General features: G+C 55.9%; 1 protein-coding gene across 1 annotated transcript in view; it reads left to right on the top strand.

Moving 5' to 3' along the window:
* LOC139249551 (V-type proton ATPase subunit B-like) overlaps window positions 1-21962 on the top strand; it is a 209889-nt gene that overhangs the window by 176603 nt on the left and 11324 nt on the right. Inside the window, exons 9-12 of the mRNA XM_070872492.1 lie at window positions 4768-4891; window positions 8664-8814; window positions 15959-16041; window positions 21230-21334. Coding sequence (XP_070728593.1) covers window positions 4768-4891; window positions 8664-8814; window positions 15959-16041; window positions 21230-21334 — 463 coding nt within the window. The remainder of the gene's footprint in view (window positions 1-4767; window positions 4892-8663; window positions 8815-15958; window positions 16042-21229; window positions 21335-21962) is intronic.

The raw sequence follows: 21962 nt of genomic DNA, 5'->3' as shown, positions 1-21962 counted from the left end.
AGTGGATAACCTCACATTTATCTACATTATACTGCATCTGCCATGCATTTGCCCACTCACCTAACCTGTTAAAGTCAACCTGCAGCCTTTAAGCGTCCTCCTCACAGCTCACACCGCCACCCAGCTTAGTGTCGTCTGCAAACTTGGAGATATTACACTCAATTCCAACATCTAAATCGTTAATGTATATTGTAAAGAGCTGGGGTCCCAGCACTGAACCTTGCAGTACCCTACTAGTCACTGCCTGCCATTCTGAAAAGGACCCGTTTATCCCGACTCTTTGCTTCCTGTCTGCCAACCAGTTCTCTATCCATGTCAGTACATTACCTCCAATACCATGTGCTTTAATTTTGCACACAAATCTCTTGTGTGGGACCTTGTCAAAAGCCTTTTGAAAGTCCAAATACACCACCTCCACTGGTTCTCCCTTGTCCACTCTACCAGTTACATCCTCAAAAAATTCCAAAAGATTTGTCAAGCATGATTTCCCTTTCATAAATCCATGCTGACTTGGACCGATCCTGTCACTGCTTTCCAAATGCGCTGCTATTTCATCCTTAATGATTGATTCAAACATTTTCCCCACTACTGATGTCAGGCTAACCGGTCTATAATTACCCGCTTTCTCTCTCCCTCCTTTTTTAAAAAATGGTGTTACAGTAGCTACCCTCCAGTCCATAGGAACTGATCCCGAGTCGATAGACTGTTGGAAAATGATCACCAATGCATCCACTATTTCTAGGGCCACTTCCTTAAGTACTCTGGGGTGCAGACTATCAGGCCCTGGGGATTTATCGGCCTTCAATCCCATCAATTTCCCTAACACAATTTCCCGCCTAATAAGGATATCCTTCAGTTCCTCCTTCTCACTAGACCCTTGGTCCCCTAGTACATTCGGAAGGTTATTTGTGTCTTCCTTCGTGAAGACAAAACCAAAGTATTTGTTCAATTGGTCTGCCATTTCTTTGTTCCCCATTATAAATTCACCCGAATCTCACTGCAAGGGACCTACGTTTGTCTTTACTAATCTTTTTCTCTTCACATATTTATAGAAGCTTTTGCAATCAGTTTTTATGTTCCCAGCAAGCTTCCTCTCGTACTCTATTTTCCCCCTCCTAATTAAACCCTTTGTCCTCCTTTGTTGAATTCTAAATTTCTCCCAGTCCTCAGGTTTGTTGCTTTTTCTGGCCAATGTATATGCCTCTTCCTTGGTTTTAACACTATCCTTAATTTCCCTTGTTGGGCACGGTTGAGCTAACTTCCCCGTTTTATTTTTACTCCAGACAGGGATGTACAATTGTTGAAGTTCATCCATGTAATCTATAAATGTTTGCCATTGCCTATCCACCGTCAACCCTTTAAGTATCATTTGCCAGTCGATTCTAGCCAATTCATGTCTCATACCGTCGAAGTTACCTTTCCTTAAGTTCAGGACCCGAGTTTCCAAATTAACTCTGTCACTCTCCATCTTAGTAAAGAATTCTACCATATTATGGTCACTCTTCCCCAAGGGGCCTCGCACAACAAGATTGCTATTTAGTTCTTTCTCATTACACATCACCCAGTCTTGGATGGCCAGCCCTCTAGTTGGTTCCTCGACATATTGGTCCAGAAAACCATCCCTAATACACTCCAGGAACTCCTCCTCCAACATATTGCTACCAGTTTGGTTAGCCCAATCAATATGTAGATTAAAGTCACCCATGATAACTGCTGAACCTTTATTGCACGCATCCCTAATTTCTTGTTTGATGCTGTCCCCAACCTCACTACTACTGTTTGGTGGTCTGTACACAACTCCCACTAGCGTTTTCTGCCCCTTGGTATTCCGTAGCTCCACCCATACCAATTCCACATCATCCAAGCTAATGTCCTTCCTTACTATTGCGTTAATTTCCTCTTTAACCAGCAATGCCACCCCACCTCCTTTTCCTTTCAGTCTATCCTTCCTAAATGTTGGATACCCCGCTAAGAAGCCATTCAGCCCCTCAAGCCTGTTACACAGGAACAGGAGGAGGCCATTCAGCCCCTCAAGCCTGTTACACAGGAACAGGAGGAGGCCATTCAGCCCCTCGAGCCTGTTACCCAGGAACAGGAGAAGGCCATTCAGCCCCTCGAGCTTGTTACACAGGAACAGGAGGAGGCCATTCAGCCCCTCGAGCCTGTTACATTAGGAACAGGAGGAGGCCATTCAGCCCCTTGAGCCTGTTACACAGGAACAGGAGGAGGCCCATTTAGCCCCTTGAGCCTGTTACACAGGAACAGGAGGAGGCCATTCAGCCCCTTGAGCCTGTTACACAGAAACAGGAGGAGGCCATTCAGTCCCTCGAGCCTGTTACACAGGAACTGGAGGAGGCCATTCAGTCCCTCGAGCCTGTTACACAGGAACAGGAGGAGGCCATTCAGTCCCTCAAGCCTGTTACACAGGAACTGGAGGAGGCCATTCAGCCCCTCGAGCCTGTTACACAGGAACAGGAGGAGGCCATTCAGTCCCTCAAGCCTGTTATACAGGAACAGGAGGAGGCTGTTCAGCCCCTCGAGCCTGTTACAGAGGAACAGGAGGAGGCCATTCAGTCCCTCGAGCCTGTTATACAGGAACAGGAGGAGGCTGTTCAGCCCCTCGAGCCTGTTATACAGGAACAGGAGGAGGCCGTTCAGCCCCTCGAGCCTGTTACACAGGAACAGGAGGAGGCTATTCAGTCCCTCGAGCCTGTTACACAGGAACAGGAGGAGGCCATTCAGCCCCTCGAGCCTGTTACACAGGAACAGGAGGAGGCCATTCAGCCCCTCGAGCCTGTTACACAGGAACAGGAGGAGGCCATTCAGCCCCTCGAGCCTGTTACATGGGAACAGGAGGAGGCCATTCAGCCCCTCGAGCCTGTTACACAGGAACAGGAGGAGGCCATTCAGCCCCTCGAGCCTGTTACACAGGAACAGGAGGAGGCCATTCAGCCCCTCGAGCTGTTCAATGAGTTTACGGCTGATCTGTACCTGAACCCCATTTCCCTGCCTTTGCTCCGTATCCCTCGATACCCTGAGCTACCAAAAATCTACATAACTCAGTTCTCAAAGCTGCAATTGACCCCCCCGGCTGCAACAGCTTTGTTCGGGGAGAGAGTTCCAGATTCCCACTGCCCTTTGTGTGAAGAAGTGCTTCCTGACATCACCCTGAACGGCCTGGCTCTAACTTTAAGATTACGCCCCCCTTGTTCCGGACTGCCCCCACCAGAGGTAATAGTTTGTCCCTATCAACGCCTTTAATCACCTTAAACACCTCGATTCGGTCACCCTTTAATCTTTATACTCATGGGAATACAAGCATAGTCTTGGCAACCTGCCTTCATAATTTAACCTTTTTAGTACCGGGACCATTCTGGGGAATCCGTGCCAAACCCCCCTCCCAGCACAATGCGGGGGCGGGCGGAGTGGGGGGAGGGGGAAATTCTGGCCGCGCCTCTGTCGCGGTGTTAATCCAGGCGGAGCGGTACTTTTAGCGCCTGGGAAAAGTTAGCGCCTGCCGCCCAGAAATTGGTCAGAATCGGTGGAAGAGCTGACAAGGGGAGATAAAGCCTCCGTTGTACACCAGAGCTGGCGGGGGGGGTCGGGGGGGAGGGGCGATAAGGAACGTTTGGTCGGTAAATCCGGTCGACCCATTGCGCATGCGCGGAACTCCGAATCGGATCCCGGGAAAAGCTGAGCGGCGTAGTAACACACCCGTTAAAGTTTTCAAACCCACTTGTTTCCCCCACCCCCCATCCCCCCTCCCTCACCGTTCTGCCTGTCTGCCGCTGCAAACTGGGAGGCTCACGCTCCGCGCTGTGTGTAAACGTGGCACCGACTGTGACCTCCGAGAGAAACACTTCCTCCTCCCAGCACCCACCCTTGTACGTGGCCGCCTTTGACCTCACAAAGGCCTTTGATACTGTTCACCGCGAGGGACCATGGGGCGTCCTCCTCCGTTTCGGCTGCCCCTCAAAAGCTCGTCGCCATCCTCCGCCTGCTCCACGACGACATCCAGGCCGTGATCCTGATCAACGGGTCCATCACAGACCCAATCCACGTCCGGGCCGGGGTCAAGCAGGGCTGCGTCATCGCCCCCCAACCCTCTTCTCGATCTTCCTCGCTGCCATGCTCCACCTCGCACTCAACAAGCTCCCCGCTGGAGTGGAACTAAACTACACAACCAGTGGGAAGCTGGTTAACCTCCGCCGCCTCCAGGTCCAAGACCACCCCAACCTCTGTCGTCGAGCGACAGTACGCGGACAACGCCTGCATCAGCGCACATCCAGAGGCTGATCTCCAAGCCTTCGTCAGTACCTTCACCGAGGCATACCAGAGCATGGGCCTTGCACTAAACATCCGTAAGACAAAGGTGCTCGCACCACGCAGCACTGCCCCCTGGTCATCATCCCTCTCAGTAGCCGCCAGTTAATGACTCTGCCAGCCTGGACCATCTGTGTTTCCAGATGTTGTTATTGGTGGGCGCCCAGTAAGGTGGCCGCACCGGATTTACTGACCGGGGCACAAGGGTGGGCGTTGCGCCGGGAATACGTCAGGATCGGGGTGATCGCCAGTAGCCGGGCGCTAATGGCTTGCGCCCCCGGTGAGCCATTAACGAATTTTGCGACGGGGCGCTAAGCTCGAACGCCTCCTCTGGCCGCTGCCTGAGCTGCAGGGCCCAGCACTGAACGCAGTTGCTCCCGACGGGGGTCGGACCAGAGCTGCGTACAGCCGGAACACTCTAATTTGGGTTTGTCTCTCCCGCAGCATCGAGAGGATCATCACCCCGCGCCTGGCCCTGACTGCGGCCGAGTTCCTGGCCTACCAGTGCGAGAAGCACGTGCTGGTCATCCTGACGGACATGAGCTCCTACGCAGAGGCCCTGCGCGAGGTGAGCGCGTGCGGCGGCCATGTTAACTGAAGGGTGTGCGGGGGCGGGGGGTGAAAGGTCAAAGTGCAGGACGGCATCAAAGGTGAAAAGGGACATGCAGAGAGACCCAAAGTAAATCGGGGAGAAGTGGCTTCATTTATAGATAACGACCAAAGGGGAATTTAGGTGGACTCGTGGTTCTGGTGCCGGACTAGCAAGCTCGGAGCTCGTGGGTTCAAATCCCCCCACGCCCCCCCCAACCTCCCCCCCACCTCGCCTCCCCAGCCCCGCAGCAAGTTGGCGACTGGAGCTCAATCGATCGGACAATGTGGGGGCTAGCACCGATGAAAGAACACCTTCTCTGGATCACCGGGCCGGGTCCCTGAATCACTAATTGCATTTATATAGCGCCTTTCCCCACCTCCAGTTGTCCCAAAGCACTTTACAGCCAATGAAGCACTTTTTGAAGTGCGGTCACTGTTGTAATAAGAACATAAGAAATAGGAGCAGGAGTCGGCCATTCGGCCCCTCGAGCCTGCTCCGCCATTTAATACGATCATGTCTGATCTGATCATGGACTCAGGTCCATTTCCCTGCCCGCCCCCTTATTCCTTTATCGGTTAAGAAACTGTCTATTTCTGTCTTAAATATATTCAATGTCCCGGCTTCCACAGCTCTCTGAGACAGCGAATTCCACAGATTTACAACCCTCAGAGAAGAAATACCTCCTCATCTCAGTTTTAAATGGGCGACTCCTTATTCTAAGATCATGCCCTCTAGTTCTAGTCTCCCCCATCAGTGGAAACATCCTCTCTGCATCCACCTTGTCAAGCCCCCTCATAATCTTATACGTTTCCATAAGATCACCTCTCATTCTTCTGAACTCCAATGAGTAGAGGCCCAGCCTACTCAACCTTTCCTCATCAGTCAACCCCCTCATCTCCGGAATCAACCTAGTGAACCTTCTCTGAACTGCCTCCAAAGCAAATATATCCTTTTGTAAATATGGAAACCAAAACTGCACGCAGTATTCCAGGTGTGGCCTCACCAATACCCTGTATAACTGTAGCAAGACTTCCCTGCTTTTATACTCCATCCCCTTTGCAATAAAGGTCAAGATACCATTGGCCTTCCTGATCACTTGCTGTACCTGCATACTAACCTTTTGTGTTTCATGCACAAGTACCTCCAGGCCCCGCTGTACTGCGGCACTTTGCAATCTTTCTCCATTTAAATAATAACTTGCTCTTTGATTATTTTTTCTGCCAAAGTACATGACCTCACACTTTCCAATGCAGTAAAACATTCAAAGACGCTTCATGGGAGCGATTCTCAAACAACATTCGACACCGAGTGAAAGAAGGGGACATTAGGACTGTCAAATAGGTCGGTTTTAGTGAGCAACTTAAAGGAGGAGAGAGAGGTAGAGCGGCAGAGAGGTTTAGGGAGGGAGTTCCAGAGCTTCAGGCCGAGGCTAGCTCGACTGGAGAATGTGGGGTTGTTCTCCTTGGAGAAGCAAAGGCTACGAGGAGAGTTGATTGAGGTGTTTAAAATCATCAAATATTTAGATAGGACCAGCTCCGTTGGGCAGGTCACATTGTCCACATGCCTGACACAAGTCTCCCAAAGCAAGCGCTCTACTCGGAACTCCTACACACCAAGCGAGCCCCAGGTGGGCAGAGGAAACGTTACAAGGACACCCTCTAAGCCTCCCTGATAAAGTGCAACATCCCCACCGACACCTGGGAGTCCCTGGCCAAAGACCGCCCTAAGTGGAGGAAGAGCATCCGGGAGGGCGCTGAGCACCTCAAGTCTCGTCGCCGAGAGCATGCAGAAACCAAGCGCAGGCAGCGGAAGGAGCGTGCGGCAAACCAGTCCCACCCACCCCTTCCCTCAACCACTGTCTGTCCCACCTGTGACAGGGACTGTAATTCCCGTATTGGGCTGTTCAGTCACCTGAGAACTCACTGTTAGAGTGGAAGCAAGTCTTCCTCGACTCCGAGGGACCGCCTATGATGATGGCGATAGAGTAAATAAAGAGAGACTGTTCCCATTGGTGGAAGGGTCGAGAACCAGAGGACACAGATTTAAGGCGATTGGCAGAAGAACCAAAGGCGACGTGAGGAAAAACGTTTTCACGCAGTGAGTGGTTAGGATCTGGAATGCACGGCCTGAGAGGGTGGTGGAGATAGACTCAATCGTGGCTTTTAAAAGGGAATTGGATAAATACTTGAAGGAGATAAAATGGTAGGGATATGGGGAAAGAGCGGGGGGAGTGGGACTATCTGAGTTACTCTTCGATAGAGCCGGCACAGACTCGATGGGCCGAATGGCCTCCTTCTGTGCTGTACTATTCTATGATTCTGTGAGACAGTTATTGGAGGGAGTACAGAGACGAGCTACACGGTTAATCACAGATCTTACGGGAACGATATGTGGAAATACTGGCCATTCTGGTCTTTTCTCTCATGAGAGGGGATGTGACAGAAGTGTTTATAATGGTGACAGGTTTGATCCCAGCAAATTTCTGGCTGGAGGTGTGGTAGTAATGTTAGCAGGTTCCTGGCACTGGGGGTGGAGCAGGAACCTTCATGGGTTGCAGTAGGCAACTGGACAGCTTCTTGCCAACCAATTGGATTCAAGGTTACTAGAAAGCACCATGGGAATACTGTGGATAGGTGGGACTGATGGGCCAAAGGGAATCGTGGGATAGATGGGGCTAGATGGGCCAAATGGCTCCTCCTCTTATTGTCCGATTTGCATTTGATGATTGACTTGAAATGGGATCAAAGGCATGTGACGTGTGGTCAGATCTAATGCTCTGTGTTTGCCTCCTCCATCTCTCCTCCCCCACACCCACTCTCCTCCCCTCCCTTCCACTCCCCACCCCCTCCCTCCCCTTTCTCCCCCGCCGCCCCCTCACTCTCTCACCCCTTCCCACTCCCTGCCTCTCTCTCTCCCTCCCCTCTCCCTTCACCTCTCCCTCTCCATCTCTCTCTCTCCCTCTTCCTTCCCACCCTGCTCACCTTTCCCTCACCCTCCTGCCCCTCTCTTCCCATCCTGCTCCCCCTCAATCTCCCTCACTCCCCCATCCCCTCCCACTCCCCTTCCCCTCTCCCTCGTCATCCCCCCTCCCCCCTCTCTCCACTCCCTCATCCCCTCCCTCCCTCCACTTTCCTACCTCCTCCCCTCCCTCTCCCCATCCCACTCCCTCCCCTCTCCCCCTCTCTCTCCCCCCACCCCCTCCCCCTCCCCCTCCCCCCCTCCCACCCCCCACTCTCTCCCCATCCCCTCTCTCCCCCCCTCCCCCCTCTCTCCCACTCCCTCTCCCCCTCTCTCTCCCCATCCCCTCTCTCCCCCCTCCCCCCTCTCTCCCACTCCCTCCCCCTCTCTCCCCCTCCCCCCTCTCCCCCTCTCTCCCCCCCTCCCCCCTCTCTCTCCCCATCCCCTCTCTCCCACTCCCTCCCCCTCCCCCTCTCTCCCCCCTCCCCCCTCTCCCCCTCTCTCCCCCCCTCCCCCCTCCCCCCTCTCTCCCTCCCCCTCTCCCCCTCTCTCCCACTCCCTCTCTCCCCCCCTCCCCCCCTCCCCCCTCTCCCCCTCTCTCCCCCCCTCCCCCCTCTCTCTCCCCATCCCCTCTCTCCCACTCCCTCCCCTCCCCCTCTCTCCCCCCCTCCCCCCTCTCCCCCTCTCCCCTCTCCCCCCCTCCCCCCTCCCACTCCCTCTCCCCCTCTCTCCCCCCCTCCCCCCTCTCTCCCCCTCCCCCCTCCCCCTCTCTCCCCCCCCCCCCCCTCAGGTCTCGGCGGCCCGGGAGGAGGTCCCTGGGAGACGAGGGTTTCCCGGGTACATGTACACGGACTTGGCGACAATCTACGAGCGAGCGGGTCGAGTGGAGGGACGGAACGGCTCGATCACGCAGATCCCCATCCTCACCATGCCCAACGACGGTCAGTCAGCGACCTCTGACCCCTTAATCACCCTAGCACCATCCTTACCGAGAACATTGCGGACCGCTCACAGTGCCTGAATATCCTCGGGCTTCACAGCGTCAATCCCCCGCAATTGGGCCGGACACACTGAGGAAATTCTGGGCCAGGGGGCAATCTCCCAACTAGTTGTGTGACGGGCTGAATGTATCTGTAACGGTCTGGGGGAGTACTGAGTAAAGACTTGCATTTATATAGCGCCTTTCACAACCATCGGAGGTCTGAAAGCGCTCTACAGCCAATGAAGTACCTTTGGAGTGTAGTCACTGTTGTAATGTGGCAAACGCAGCAGCCAATTTGTGCACAGCAAGCTCCCACAAACAGCAATGTGATATTGACCAGATCATCTGTTTTTTGTAATGTTGATTGAGGGATAAATAGTGGCCCCAGGACACCGGGGATAATTCCCCTGCTCTTCTTCAACATAGTGCTGTGGGATCTTTTACATCCACCTGACAGTGCAGCACTCCCTCAGTACTGCCCCTCCGACAGTGCGGCGCTCCCTCAGTACTGCCCCTCCGACAGTGCAGCACTCCCTCAGTACTGCCCCTCCGACAGTGCGGCGCTCCCTCAGTACTGCCCCTCCGACAGTGCAGCGCTCCCTCAGTACTGCCCCTCCGTCAGTGCGGTGCTCCCTCAGTACTGCCCCTCCGACACTGTGGTGCTCCCTCAGTACTGCCCCTCCGACAGTGTGGTGCTCCCTCAGTACTGCCCCTCCGTCAGTGCGGCGCTCCCTCAGTACTGCCCCTCCGACACTGCGGTGCTTCCTCAGTACTGCCCCTCTGACAGTGCAGCACTCCCTCAGTACTGCCCCTCCGACAGTGCGGCGCTCCCTCAGTACTGCCCCTCCGACAGTGCGGGGCTCCCTCAGTACTGCCCCTCCGACACTGTGGTGCTCCCTCAGTACTGCCCCTCCGACAGTGCGGTGCTCCCTCAGTACTGCCCCTCCGACAGTGCGGTGCTCCCTCAGTACTGCCCCTCTGACACTGTGGTGCTCCCTCAGTACTGCACTGGGAGTGTCAGCCTAGATTTTTGGGCTCAAGTCTCTGGAGTGGGACGTGAGCCCACAATCTTCTGACTCCGAGGTGAGGGAGAGAGTGCTGCCCACTGAGCCACAGCTGACACTGAGGGCCGGATCTCCCGAGGGAAACTGGAGCCCAGTGTGGCACAGGCACCAGACGGTCACTCACAGTCCAGACGGTCACTCACAGACCAGACGGTCACTCACAGACCAGACGGTCACTCAGACACCGGATGGTCACTCACAAACTGGACGGTCACTCACAGACTAGACAGTCACTCACTGACCGGACGGTCACTCACAGACTGGACGGTCACTCACTGACCGGACGGTTACTCACAGACTGGACGGTCACTCACTGACCGGACGGTCACTCACAGACTGGACGGTCACTCACAAACCAGACAGTCACTCACAGGCCGGATGGTCACTCACAGACTGGACGGTCACTCACAGACCAGACGGTCACTGACAGACCAGACGGTCACTGACAGACCAGACAGTCACTCAGACACCGGATGGTCACTCACAGACCAGACGGTCACTCACAGACCAGACAGTCACTCAGACACCGGATGGTCACTCACAGATTGGATGGTCACTCACAGACCAGATGGTCACTCACAGACCGGATGGTCACTCACAGGCCAGATGGTCACTCACAGACCGGACGGTCACTCACAGACCAGACAGTCACTCACAGACCAGACGGTCACTCACAGACCAGACAGTCACTCACAGACAGGACGGTCACTCACAGACTAGACTGTCACTCACAGACTGGACGGTCACTCACAGACCAGACGGTCACTCACAGACCAGATGGTCACTGACAGACTGGATGGTCACTCACAGACCAGACGGTCACTCACAAACACCAGACGGTCACTCACAGACTGGACGGTCACTCACAGACTGGACGGTCACTCACAGACCAGATGGTCACTGACAGACTGGATGGTCACTCACAGACCAGATGGTCACTCACAGACACCAGACGGTCACTCACAGACCAGACGGTCACTCACAGACCAGACGGTCACTCACAGATCGGACAGTCACTCACAGACCAGTCACTCACAGACCAGACGGTCACTCACAGACCAGACAGTCACTCAAGACCAGATGGTCACTCACAGACCGGACGGTCACTCACAGACCAGACAGTCACTCACAGATCAGACGGTCACTCACAGACCAGACGGTCACTTACAGACCGGACGGTCACTCACAGACCGGACGGTCACTCACAGACCAGACGGTTACTCACAGACCGGACGGTCACTCACAGACAGGACGTGACGGTCACTCACAGACCAGACAGTCACTCAAGACCAGATGGTCACTCACAGACTGGACGGTCACTCACAGACCAGATGGTCACTCACAGACCAGACTGTCACTCACAGACCAGATGGTCACTCACAGACTGGGCGGTCACTCACAGACCAGATGGTCACTCACAGACGGGATGGTCACTCACAGACCAGATGGTCACTCACAGACCAGACAGTCACTCACAGACCGGACGGTCACTCACAGACCAGACAGTCACTCACAGGCCAGATGGTCACTCTCAGACCACTCACAGACCGGACAGTCACTCACAGACCGGACAGTCACTCACAGACCGGACAGTCACTCACAGACCAGACGGTCACTCACAGACTGGACGGTCACTCACAGACCAGACAGTCACTCACAGATCGGACGGTCACTCACAGACCAGACGTTCACTCACAGACTGGACGGTCACTCACAGACCAGACAGTCACTCACAGATCGGACGGTCACTCACAGACCAGACGTTCACTCACAGACTGGACGGTCATTCACAGACCAGACAGTCACTCACAGACTGGATGGTCACTCACAGATCGGACGGTCACTCACAGACCAGACGTTCACTCACAGACTGGACGGTCACTCACAGACCGGACGGTCACTCACAGACCAGACAGTCACTCACAGACCAGACTGTCACTCACAGACCAGATGGTCACTCACAGACCGGACAGTCACTCACAGACCAGACGGTCACTCATAGACTGGACGGTCACTCACAGACCAGATGGTCACTCACAGACCAGACTGTCACTCACAGACCAGATGGTCACTCACAGACCGGACAGTCACTCAAAGACCAGACGGTCACTCACAGACTGGGCGGTCACTCACAGACCAGATGGTCACTCACAGACTGGACGGTCACTCACAGACTGGACGGTCACTCACAGACCAGATGGTCACTCACAAACCAGACGGTCACTCACAGACCGGACAGTCACTCACAGACCAGATGGTCACTCACAGACCAGACGGTCACTCACAGACCAGACGGTCACTCACAGACCGGACGGTCACTCACAGACCAGATGATCAGTCACAGACCGGACGGTCACTCACAGACCGGACGGTCACTCACAGACCAGACAGTCACTCACAGGCCAGATGGTCACTCACAGACCACACACAGACCAGACAGTCACTCACAGACCGGACGGTCACTCACAGACCGGACGGTCACTCACAGACCGGACGGTCATTCACAGACCGGACGGTCACTCACTCTCCAGACTATCGCAGAGCTCCGTCACCACACTGAGCTGAGTTCTCCGATCTCTGTAGAGGTCGGACTTTGCCTCCGTGCCCCGGGGTGGTGAAAGGGACAGCTCCCGAGGCCCCTGCGTAATTCCACGTGCTCTCCGGGTAGAGTGCGCGAGCACTGGGTCAGAGAGGACAGATGCATATCCACAGTCGAATAGTTAGCACTCATTGCCCCGAGTCACGTGTGAAGGTTGCCGACTTCCTGCAGGCCTGCTGGCATAGAGAGAATTGCATTTATATAGCACCTTTCCCGACCGTGGGACGTCCCAAGGCGCTTTAAAGCCAATGAAGTACTTATTGAAGTGTGGTCATTGTGCACAGCAAGGTCCCAGAAAGTGCAATGTGATAATGCATTGGTAATCTGTTTTAGTGATGTGGTTGAGGGATACACATTGAGCCAGTACACCGTAGGATCTTTGAGAGAGCCGACAGGGCCTCGGTTGAATGTTTCATCCAAAAGGCGGCACCTCCGACAGTGCGGCGCTCCCTCAGTACTGCCCGTCCGACAGTGCGGCACTCCCTCAGTACTGCCCCTCTGACAGTGCGGCACTCCCTCAGTACAGCCCCTCCGACAGTGCGGTGCTCCCTCAGTACTGCCCCTCCGACAGTGCGGTGCTCCCTCAGTACAACCCCTCCGACAGTGCTGCGCTCCCTCAGTACTGCCCTTCCGACAGTGCGGCGCTCCCTCAGCACTGCCCCTCCGACAGTGCAGCGCTCGCTCAGTAGTGCCCCTCTGACAGTGCAGCACTCCCTCAGCACTGCCCCTCCGACAGTGCAGCGCTCGCTCAGTAGTGCCCCTCTGACAGTGCAGCACTCCCTCAGTACTGCCCCTCCAACAGTGCGACATTCCCTCAGTACTCCCCCTCCGACAGTGGAGCACTCCCTCAGTACTCCCCCTCCAACAGTGCGACATTCCCTCAGTACTCCCCCTCCGACAGTGCGACATTCCCTCAGTACTCCCCCTCCGACAGTGCAGCACTCCCTCAGTACTGCCCCTCCGACAGTGCGGCACTCCCTCAGTACTCCCCCTCCGACAGTGCAGCGCTCCCTCAGTACTCCCCCTCCGACAGTGCAGCACTCCCTCAGTACTGCCCCTCCGACAGTGGAGCACTCCCTCAGTACTTCCCCTCCAACAGTGCGACATTCCCTCAGTACTCCCCCTCCGACAGTGCGGCACTCCCTCAGTAATGCCCCTCTGACAGTGCAGCACTCCCTCAGTACTGCCCCTCCGACAGTGCGGCACTCCCTCAGTACTGCCACTCCGACAGTGCGGCGCTCCCTCAGTACTGCCCCTCCGACAATGCAGCACTCCCTCAGTACTGCCCCTCCAACAGTGCGGCACTCCCTCAGTACTGTCCCTCCGATTGTGCAGCACTCCCTCAGTACTGCCCCTCCGAAATTGTGGGGCTCCCTCAGTACTGCCCCTCCGACAGTGCGACACTCCCTCAGTACTGCCCCTCCGACAGTGCAGCACTCCCTCAGTACTGCCCCTCCGACAGTGCAGCACTCCCTCAGTACTGCCCCTCCGACAGTGCTGCACTCTCTCAGTACTGCCCCTCCGACAGTGCGGCGCTCCCTCAGTACTGCCCCTCCGACAGTGCGGCGCTCCCTCAGTACTGCCCCTCCGACAGTGCTGCACTCTCTCAGTACTGCCCCTCCGACAGTGCTGCACTCTCTCAGTACTGCCCCTCCGACAGTGCGGCACTCTCTCAGTATAGCACTGGGAGTGTCAGCCTGGATTCTGTGCTCAAGTCTTTGGAGTGGGTCTTGAAGCCACCACATTGTGACTCAGAGACGAGAGAGAGAGTGCTGCTCACTGAGCCACACAAGGTGTGTATGTGCCTCCAGCACCGGACGGAGCAAGGGTCAGGAGACTGGGGGCACGCTGCACTCAGTCAGTCAGGCCTGCCCTCGGGAGATGGGATTTGACTGAACACCAGTGTCTGTGTTTCATGACGAGGTGTTGAAGTCAGAGTAATGTTTGCAACGTGACAAGTTGGAGGGTTGCCACGTAAATGGAGCAAAGATTGAGGGCTGTAAATGGGGTGGTCACAGGAGAGTGGTAGTCGGCTGCATGGTGCCCCTCTCGGCCTGTGTCACTTCCTCCAGCTTCCTCCTCACCATCCTCGCCCTCATCTGGTGGTGAAGAGTCCTGCAGACCTGCTGCATCCTGCCTCCCCTCCCCTCCCCCCGCCCCGCAGTTCACTTCCCCCTTCCCTCAATGTCAGAAGGTCATGGCTTCAAGTCCCACTCCAGGGACTCGAGCACAAATATCTAGGCTGGCACTCCCAGTGCAGTACTGAGGGAGTGCCGCACTGTCGGAGGGGCGGTACTGAGGGAGTGCCGCACTGTCGGAGGGGCGGTACTGAGGGAGTGCCGCACTGTCGGAGGGGCGGTACTGAGGGAGTGCCGCACTGTCGGAGGGTCAGTACTGAGGGAGTGCTGCACTGTCGGAGGGTCAGTACTGAGGGAGTGCTGCACTGTCACAGGGGCAGTGCTGAGGGAGTGCTGCACTGTCGGAGGGGCAGTACTGAAGGAGTGCTGCACTGTCACAGGGGCAGTGCTGAGGGAGTGCTGCACTGTCGGAGGGGCAGTACTGAAGGAGTGCTGCACTGTCACAGGGGCAGTGCTGAGGGAGTGCTGCACTGTCACAGGGGCAGTGCTGAGGGAGCGCTGCACTGTCGGAGGGGCAGTACTGAGGGAGCGCCGCACTGTCAGAGGGGCAGTACTGAGGGAGCACCGCACTGTCGGAGGGGCAGTACTGAGGGAGTACTGCACTGTTGGAGGGGCAGTGCTGAGGGAGTGCCGCACTGTCGGAGGGGCAGTACTGAGGGAGTGCTGCACTGTCGGAGGGGCAGTACTGAGGGAGCGCCGCACTGTCGGAGGGGCAGTACTGAGGGAGTGCCGCACTGTCGGAGGGGCAGTACTGAGGGAGTGCCGCACTGTCGGAGGGGCTGTACTGAGGGAGTGCCGCACTGTCGGAGGGGCAGTACTGAGGGAGCGCCGCACTGTCGGAGGGGCAGTACTGAGGGAGCGCCGCACTGTCGGAGGTGTTGTCTTTCAGATGAGACGTTAAACCGAGGCCCCGTCTGCCCTCTCAGGTGGATGTAAAAGATCCCATGGCCACTATTTTGAAGAAGAGCAGGGGAGTTGTCCCTGGTGTCCTGGAGCCAATATTTATCCCTCAATCAACACAACAATAAAACAGACAATCTGGGTCATTATCACATTGCTGAGTGTGGGAGCTTGCTGTGCACAAATTGGCTGCCGCGTTTCCCACATTACAACAGTGACTACACTCCAGTGGCAGTAAAGCACTTTGAGACGTCCGATGATCGTGAAAGGCAAGTCTTTGTCTGATGGAACGATGTTGGACGCAGCACTCCGCTATTAATGTTACCCCCACACCCACTGTCGGAGCAGTGCGTGCGGTAATTCCAAGCTCTGACTGTGCGCCGATTGTTCGATCTGTTCCAGATATCACTCACCCCATCCCGGATCTGACAGGATTCATCACCGAGGGCCAGATCTACGTCGACAGACAGCTACACAACAGACAGGTGAGTGGATCACCCCAGATCACAATCAGGTCACCTTCGACACAGGCTTCCCATTCGGGGGAAAGAAGAGTGAAAGGAAGAAAGGCCTGGATTTATGTAGCGCCTTTACTGACCGCCGACCGTCTTTACGGCCAATGAAGTACAGGTGCAGCGTCGGAAATCCGGAATGTTCCGGAATCCGGACCCGCCGACCCCCTGCCGACCTCGGGGCTTCCGCGATGGGCCCCACTCGAACATCTCCTCCACGATGGGCCCCGCCCGAACCCCTGCTCCACAATGGGGTCGGCCCGAACCCCTGCTCCACAATGGGGCCGGCCCGAGCACCTCCTCCGCGATGGGGCCGGCCCGAGCACCTCCTCCATGGTGGGGCCTGCCCGAATCCCTCCTCCATGATGGGGCCAGCCCGAATGCCTCCTCCATGGTGGGGCCCGCCCAAACCCCTCCTCCATGGTGGGGCCCACCCGAGCACCTCCTCCGCGATGGGGCCACCCGAACCCCTCCTCCGCAATGGGGCCCACCCGAACATCTCCTCCGCAATGGGCCCCGCCCGAACCCCTCCTCTGCAATGGGGCCCACCCGAACCCCTGCTCCACAATGGGGCCCGCCCGAACGCCTCCTCCGTGGTGGAGCACCACCCGAATACCTGCTGCGCGATGGGCCCCGCCTGAGCACCTACTCTGCGACGGGGCCCGCCCGAATACCTCCTCCGCGACGGTGCTCGCCCGAACACCTCCTCCACGGCAAGCTCCTCACCCACCCCGCACCCTCCCCCACTTTCTGACGTTCCGAAATCTGGAAATACCCGAACCTGGGCTCGGGTGTTTCCGGGATTGTGACGTCAGAAAGACGATCGAAAGTCCGGAGAAGCCCGGAATCCGGAACGGCCTTGGATTCTCGACACTGCACCTGTACTTTTGGCGTGTAGTCACTGTTGTAATGTGGGAAATGCGGCAGCCAATTTGCGCACAGCAAGCTCCCACAAACAGTAATGTGATTATGACCAGATAATCTGAAGGTTACAAGAGGTTGGAATACAGGGTGTTAAATGAATCTGTGGGAGTGGGACAGAGGGAGACAGTGTCAAACTAGTGAAAGACACATTTAGGGCAGGAAACTCTTCCCAGAGAGTCATCAGTCTGTGGAATAACCTCCCAGATAGAGGAGTGGAGGCAAAATCCAGGATGATTGAAGGAGTTGATCGAGAGAAACTATTTCTCTGGTGGGGGGAGTCTAGAACAAGGGGACGTAACCTTAAAATTAGTGCCAGGCCGTTCAGGGTGATGTCAGGAAGCACTTCTTCACACAAAGGGCAGTGGGAATCTGGATCTCTCTCCCCCTAAAAGCTGTTGAGGCTTTTCAAAAGTGAGATTGATAGGTTTTTGTTAAGTCCAGGGTATCAAGGGTTTCAGAACCAGAGCAGGTAGATGGAGTTAAGGTACAGATCTGTCGCAAACTCATTGAGTGGCGGAACAGGCTCGAGGGGCCAAATGGCCTCCTCCTGTTCCTATCTTCTTACAAACCCCTGGAATGATTTCACAAACAGTGGGTCTCTGGGTGGGTGTCAGGCGGGCAGAATAGCCCCCCGCCCCCCCTGCTCACCTGTAGTTGTGCCGTGTGATTGTGTGAACTGTGTACGTTATAGCCCAGGGACTGTGAGAGTCTGTGGGGGAGGGAGCGGTTAGAGTGTGGGGTGTGGGGTGTGGGGTGTGGGGGGGTTTGAAGGTGGTAAAAGATAGAACAAACTTGCATTTATATAGAGCCTTTCACCATCATCATAGGCAGTCCCTCGGAATCGAGGAAGACTTGCTTCCACTCTCAAAGTGAGTTCTCAGGTGACTGAACAGTCCAATACGGGAATTACAGTCTCTGTCACAGGTGGGACAGACAGTGGTTGCAGGAAAGGGTGGGACTGGTTTGCCGCACGCTCCTTCCGCTGCCTGCGCTTGGTTTCTGCATGCTCTCGGCGACAAGACTCGAGGAGCTCAGCGCCCTCCCGGATGCACTTCCTCCACTTGAGGTGGTCTTTGGCCAGGGACTCCCAGGTACCGGTGGGGATGTTGCACTTTATCAGGGAAGCTTTGAGGGTGTCCTTGAAACGTTTCCTCTGCCCACCTGGGGCTCACTTGGAGCTCAGGATCTCATTACCTCAGGACATCCCAAAGCGCTTTACAGCCAATGAAGTACTTTTGGAGTATAGTCACTGTTGTAATGTGGGAAACGCAACAGCAACAGCAAGCTCCCACAAACAGCAATGTGATAATGACCAGATCATCTGTTTTTCTGATGTTGATTGAGGGATAAATATTGGCCCCAGGACATCGGGGATAGCTCCCCTGCTCTTCTTCGAAATAGTGCCGTGGGATTTTTTACATCCACCTGAGAGAGCAGACGGGGCCTCGGTTTAACATCTCATCCGAAAGACGGCACCTCCGACAGTGCGGCACTCCCTCAGTCCTGCACTGGGAGTGTCAGCCTGGATTTATGTGCTCATGTCCCTGGAGTGGGACTTGAACCCACAACCTTCTGACTGAGAGGCGAGAGTGCTGCCCACTGAGCCACGGCTGACCCCAGTGGGGTCAAAGGGCTGTGTGCTCCCTGCGTGGGAATTCCCGGGAGTTCCTCGTCTGTCCCGTGGGACCGGAGGGTTGCCGGGACTTGTCACTGGGACAGGTTGTGGTCTTGGTGGAGGGTCCCCGAGGAGGACCGGGCTTGGCAACCTCTTATAACGCAGCCCGCACCCCCCCCCCCCGTCTCCCTCCCGATCCGGGTCCCGGGATCTCCCTCAGCGGGAAGCGGGAAACGGGATCCCACCACTCCGAGCTCCCCCACCCACCCCTCTCCCCAGCGCCTACGGAAAACACCGCGTCCCCTGGGACTGGGAACGATGTCAGCCGTGGGTCAAAGTGCCGGGGGAAGAGGGGCTCCCGATAGGTCCAGGGACTCTCGACCCTTGGAGGCCTGACCCTCTCGGGAGCGATGGGATGTGGATCTGGGGGCGCGCAGAGAAGGTAAAGCGGAGGGTCAAGAACAGTAACGAGGAGGTGTCGGCGGCCATACAGCAACAACGTGCGTTTATATAGCGCCCTTAACATAGTAAAACGGCCCAAGGTGCTTCACAGCAGCGTTATCAAACAAATATTGACATCGAGAGTCACATGAGGAGACATTAAGCAGGTGACCAAACACTTGGTCAAAGCCGTTGGTTTTAAGGAGGGTCTTAAAGAAAGAGAGAGAAGCGGAGAGGTTTAGGGAGGGAATTCCAGAGCTTGGGGCCCAGGCAACAGAAGGCACGGCCACCGATGGTGGAGCGATTATAATCAGGGATGGCCAGGAGGGCAGAATTAGAGGAGCGTAGACATCTCGGGCAGTTGTGGGGCTGGAGGGGATTACAGAGACAGGGAGGGGCGATGAGAATTTTAAAATCGAGACGTTGCCAGGACCTGCCTTAGGCCGATCACTGATGGTGCTGCAATGTATGCAGTGTAAATCGGACACAGTCTCTTCATCGTCATCATCATAGGCAGTCCCTCGGGATCGAGGAAGACTTGCTTCCACTCCTGAAGTGAGTCCTTAGGTGGCTGAACAGTCCAATACGAGAGCCACAGACCCTGTCACAGGTGGGACAGACATTCGTCGGGGGAAAGGGAGGGTGGGACTGGTTAGCCGCACGCTCCTTCCGCTGCCTGCGCCTGACCTCTTCACACTCGCAGCGACGAGACTCGAGGTGCTCAGCGCCCTCCCGGATGCACTTCCTCCACTTAGGGCGGACTGGTCTTTGGCCAGGGACTCCCAGGTGTCGGTGGGGATGTTGCACTTTATCAGGGAGGCTTGGAGGGTGTCCCTTGTAACGTTTCCTCTGCCCACCTTTGGCTCGTTTGCCGTGAAGGAGTTCCGAGTAGAGCGCTTGCTTTGGGAGTCTCGTGTCTGGCATGCGGACAATGTGGCCTGCCCAGCGAAGCTGATCGAGTGTGGTCAGATGCTGGGGATGCTGGGGATGTTGGCCTGGTCGAGGACACTGATGTTGGTGCGTCTGTCCTCCCAGGGGATTTGTAGGATCTTGCGGAGACATCGTTGGTGATATTTCTCCAGCAACTTGAGGTGTCTTCTGTACATGGTCCATGCCACTGATCCATACAGGAGGGCGGGTATTACTACAACCCTGTAGACCATGAGCTTGGTTGTAGATTTGAGGGCCTGGTCTTCGAACACTCTTTTCCTCAGGTGGCCGAAGGCTGCACTGGCGCACTGGAGGCGATGTTGAATCTCCGTCTGCCTTTGTTGATAAGAGGCTCCCGAGGTATGGGAAATGGTCCACATTGTCCAGGGCCGCGCCGTGGATCTTGATGACTGGGGGGGCAGTGCTGTGCGGCGAGGACAGGCTGGTGGAGGGCCTTTGTCTTACGGAGGTTAAGCGTAAGGCCCATGCTTTCATTTGACTCGGTGAATACATCGACTATATCCTGGAGTTCAGCCTCAGAGTGTGCGCAGACGCAGGCGTCGTCCACGTACTGCAGCTCAGCACACACACACACACACACACTCTCAGCCTGTACCCGTGTAAATCGGGCAAGCTCCCTCCAGCTGTGATGCCTTGTAAACAGTAGGTGTTGTGCTCAGGAACCAGTCGATCTCGGGTCGTACTTGCTGTTCACACTCACCTTCAACTCCATATCGTGCATTACTCACAGAATCGTGCGGCACAGCAGGAGGCCATTCGGCCCATCGGGTCTGTGCCGGCTCTGTGAAAGATCGATCCAATCAGTCCCACTCCCCCCCACCCCCCCAGCTCTTTCCCCACAGCCCTGCAAATGTTTCCTGCTCAAGTATTTCTCCAATTCCCTGTTTGAAAGTTACGATTGAATCTGCTCCCACCGCCCTTTCAGGCAGCGCGTTCCTGATCGCAACAACTCGCTGCGTAAACACATTCTCCTCATCGCCCCCCCTCTGGTTCTTTTGCCAATCACCGTCACTCCGTGTCCCTCTGGTTACCCACCCTCCTGCCTCTGGGAACAGTCCCTCCTTATTTACTCCATCAAAAGCCTTCCTGATTCTGAGAACTGTACTGCACGCAGACATCCAATGTGGAGACAGACCAGTGGGTGGGCCCAGCGCATGTTGTTGGTAAGGTGAGAGCTTGTTGCTGTGTAGGTCTGGTGCTGAAGGTGTGTGTTCCCTCCCCCCCCCGCAGATCTACCCCCCCATCAATGTGCTGCCCTCGCTGTCCCGTCTGATGAAGTCAGCGATTGGAGAGGGGATGACACGCAAAGACCATGCTGATGTGTCCAACCAGCTGGTAAGGCACTCGGGGGGGGGGGGGAGGGGGTACAATCCCCGGGGGGTAAGGGCACAGACCCCCTGAGCCCACGGCAATCCCCCAGGGGGGCAGGGGCAAGAAAGGCCCTGGGTCCACCGCACTGGGGGAGGGGGGTACAATCCCCACAACAACACAACACAAGTCATGGAGCAATCCAATAGGGTCGGGGGTGATGGGATTGGGGGATGGGATTGGGGGATGGGATTGGGGGGGGGGGATTTTTCTCTCTGCGCTGTTATCCCTCCATCCTCTCTATCTCTATTTCTCTATTTATTTCTCTCTCTCTCTCTAACGTTGCCATTATCCCTCCCACAGTGCTCTCTCTCTCTCTCTCTCTGTACCCTGATCTCTCTCTCTCTCTCTCTGTACCCTGATCTCTCTCTCTCACTCTCTCTCTCTCTGTACCCTGATCTCTCTCTCACTCTCTCTCTGTACCCTGTTCTCTCTCACTCTCTCTCTCTCTGTACCCTGATCTCTCTCTCACTCTCTCTCTGTACCCTGTTCTCTCTCACTCTCTCTCTCTCTGTACCCTGTTCTCTCTCACTCTTCTCTCTGTACCCTGATCTCTCTCTCCCTCTCTCTCTCTCTGTACCCTGATCTCTCTCTC

This window comes from Pristiophorus japonicus, unplaced genomic scaffold (genome assembly GCF_044704955.1).
Source record: "Pristiophorus japonicus isolate sPriJap1 unplaced genomic scaffold, sPriJap1.hap1 HAP1_SCAFFOLD_321, whole genome shotgun sequence".
NCBI lineage: Eukaryota > Metazoa > Chordata > Chondrichthyes > Pristiophoridae > Pristiophorus > Pristiophorus japonicus.
Note: the sequence above shows the minus strand (reverse complement) of the source record. Positions and strands in the feature narration are given on the sequence as shown.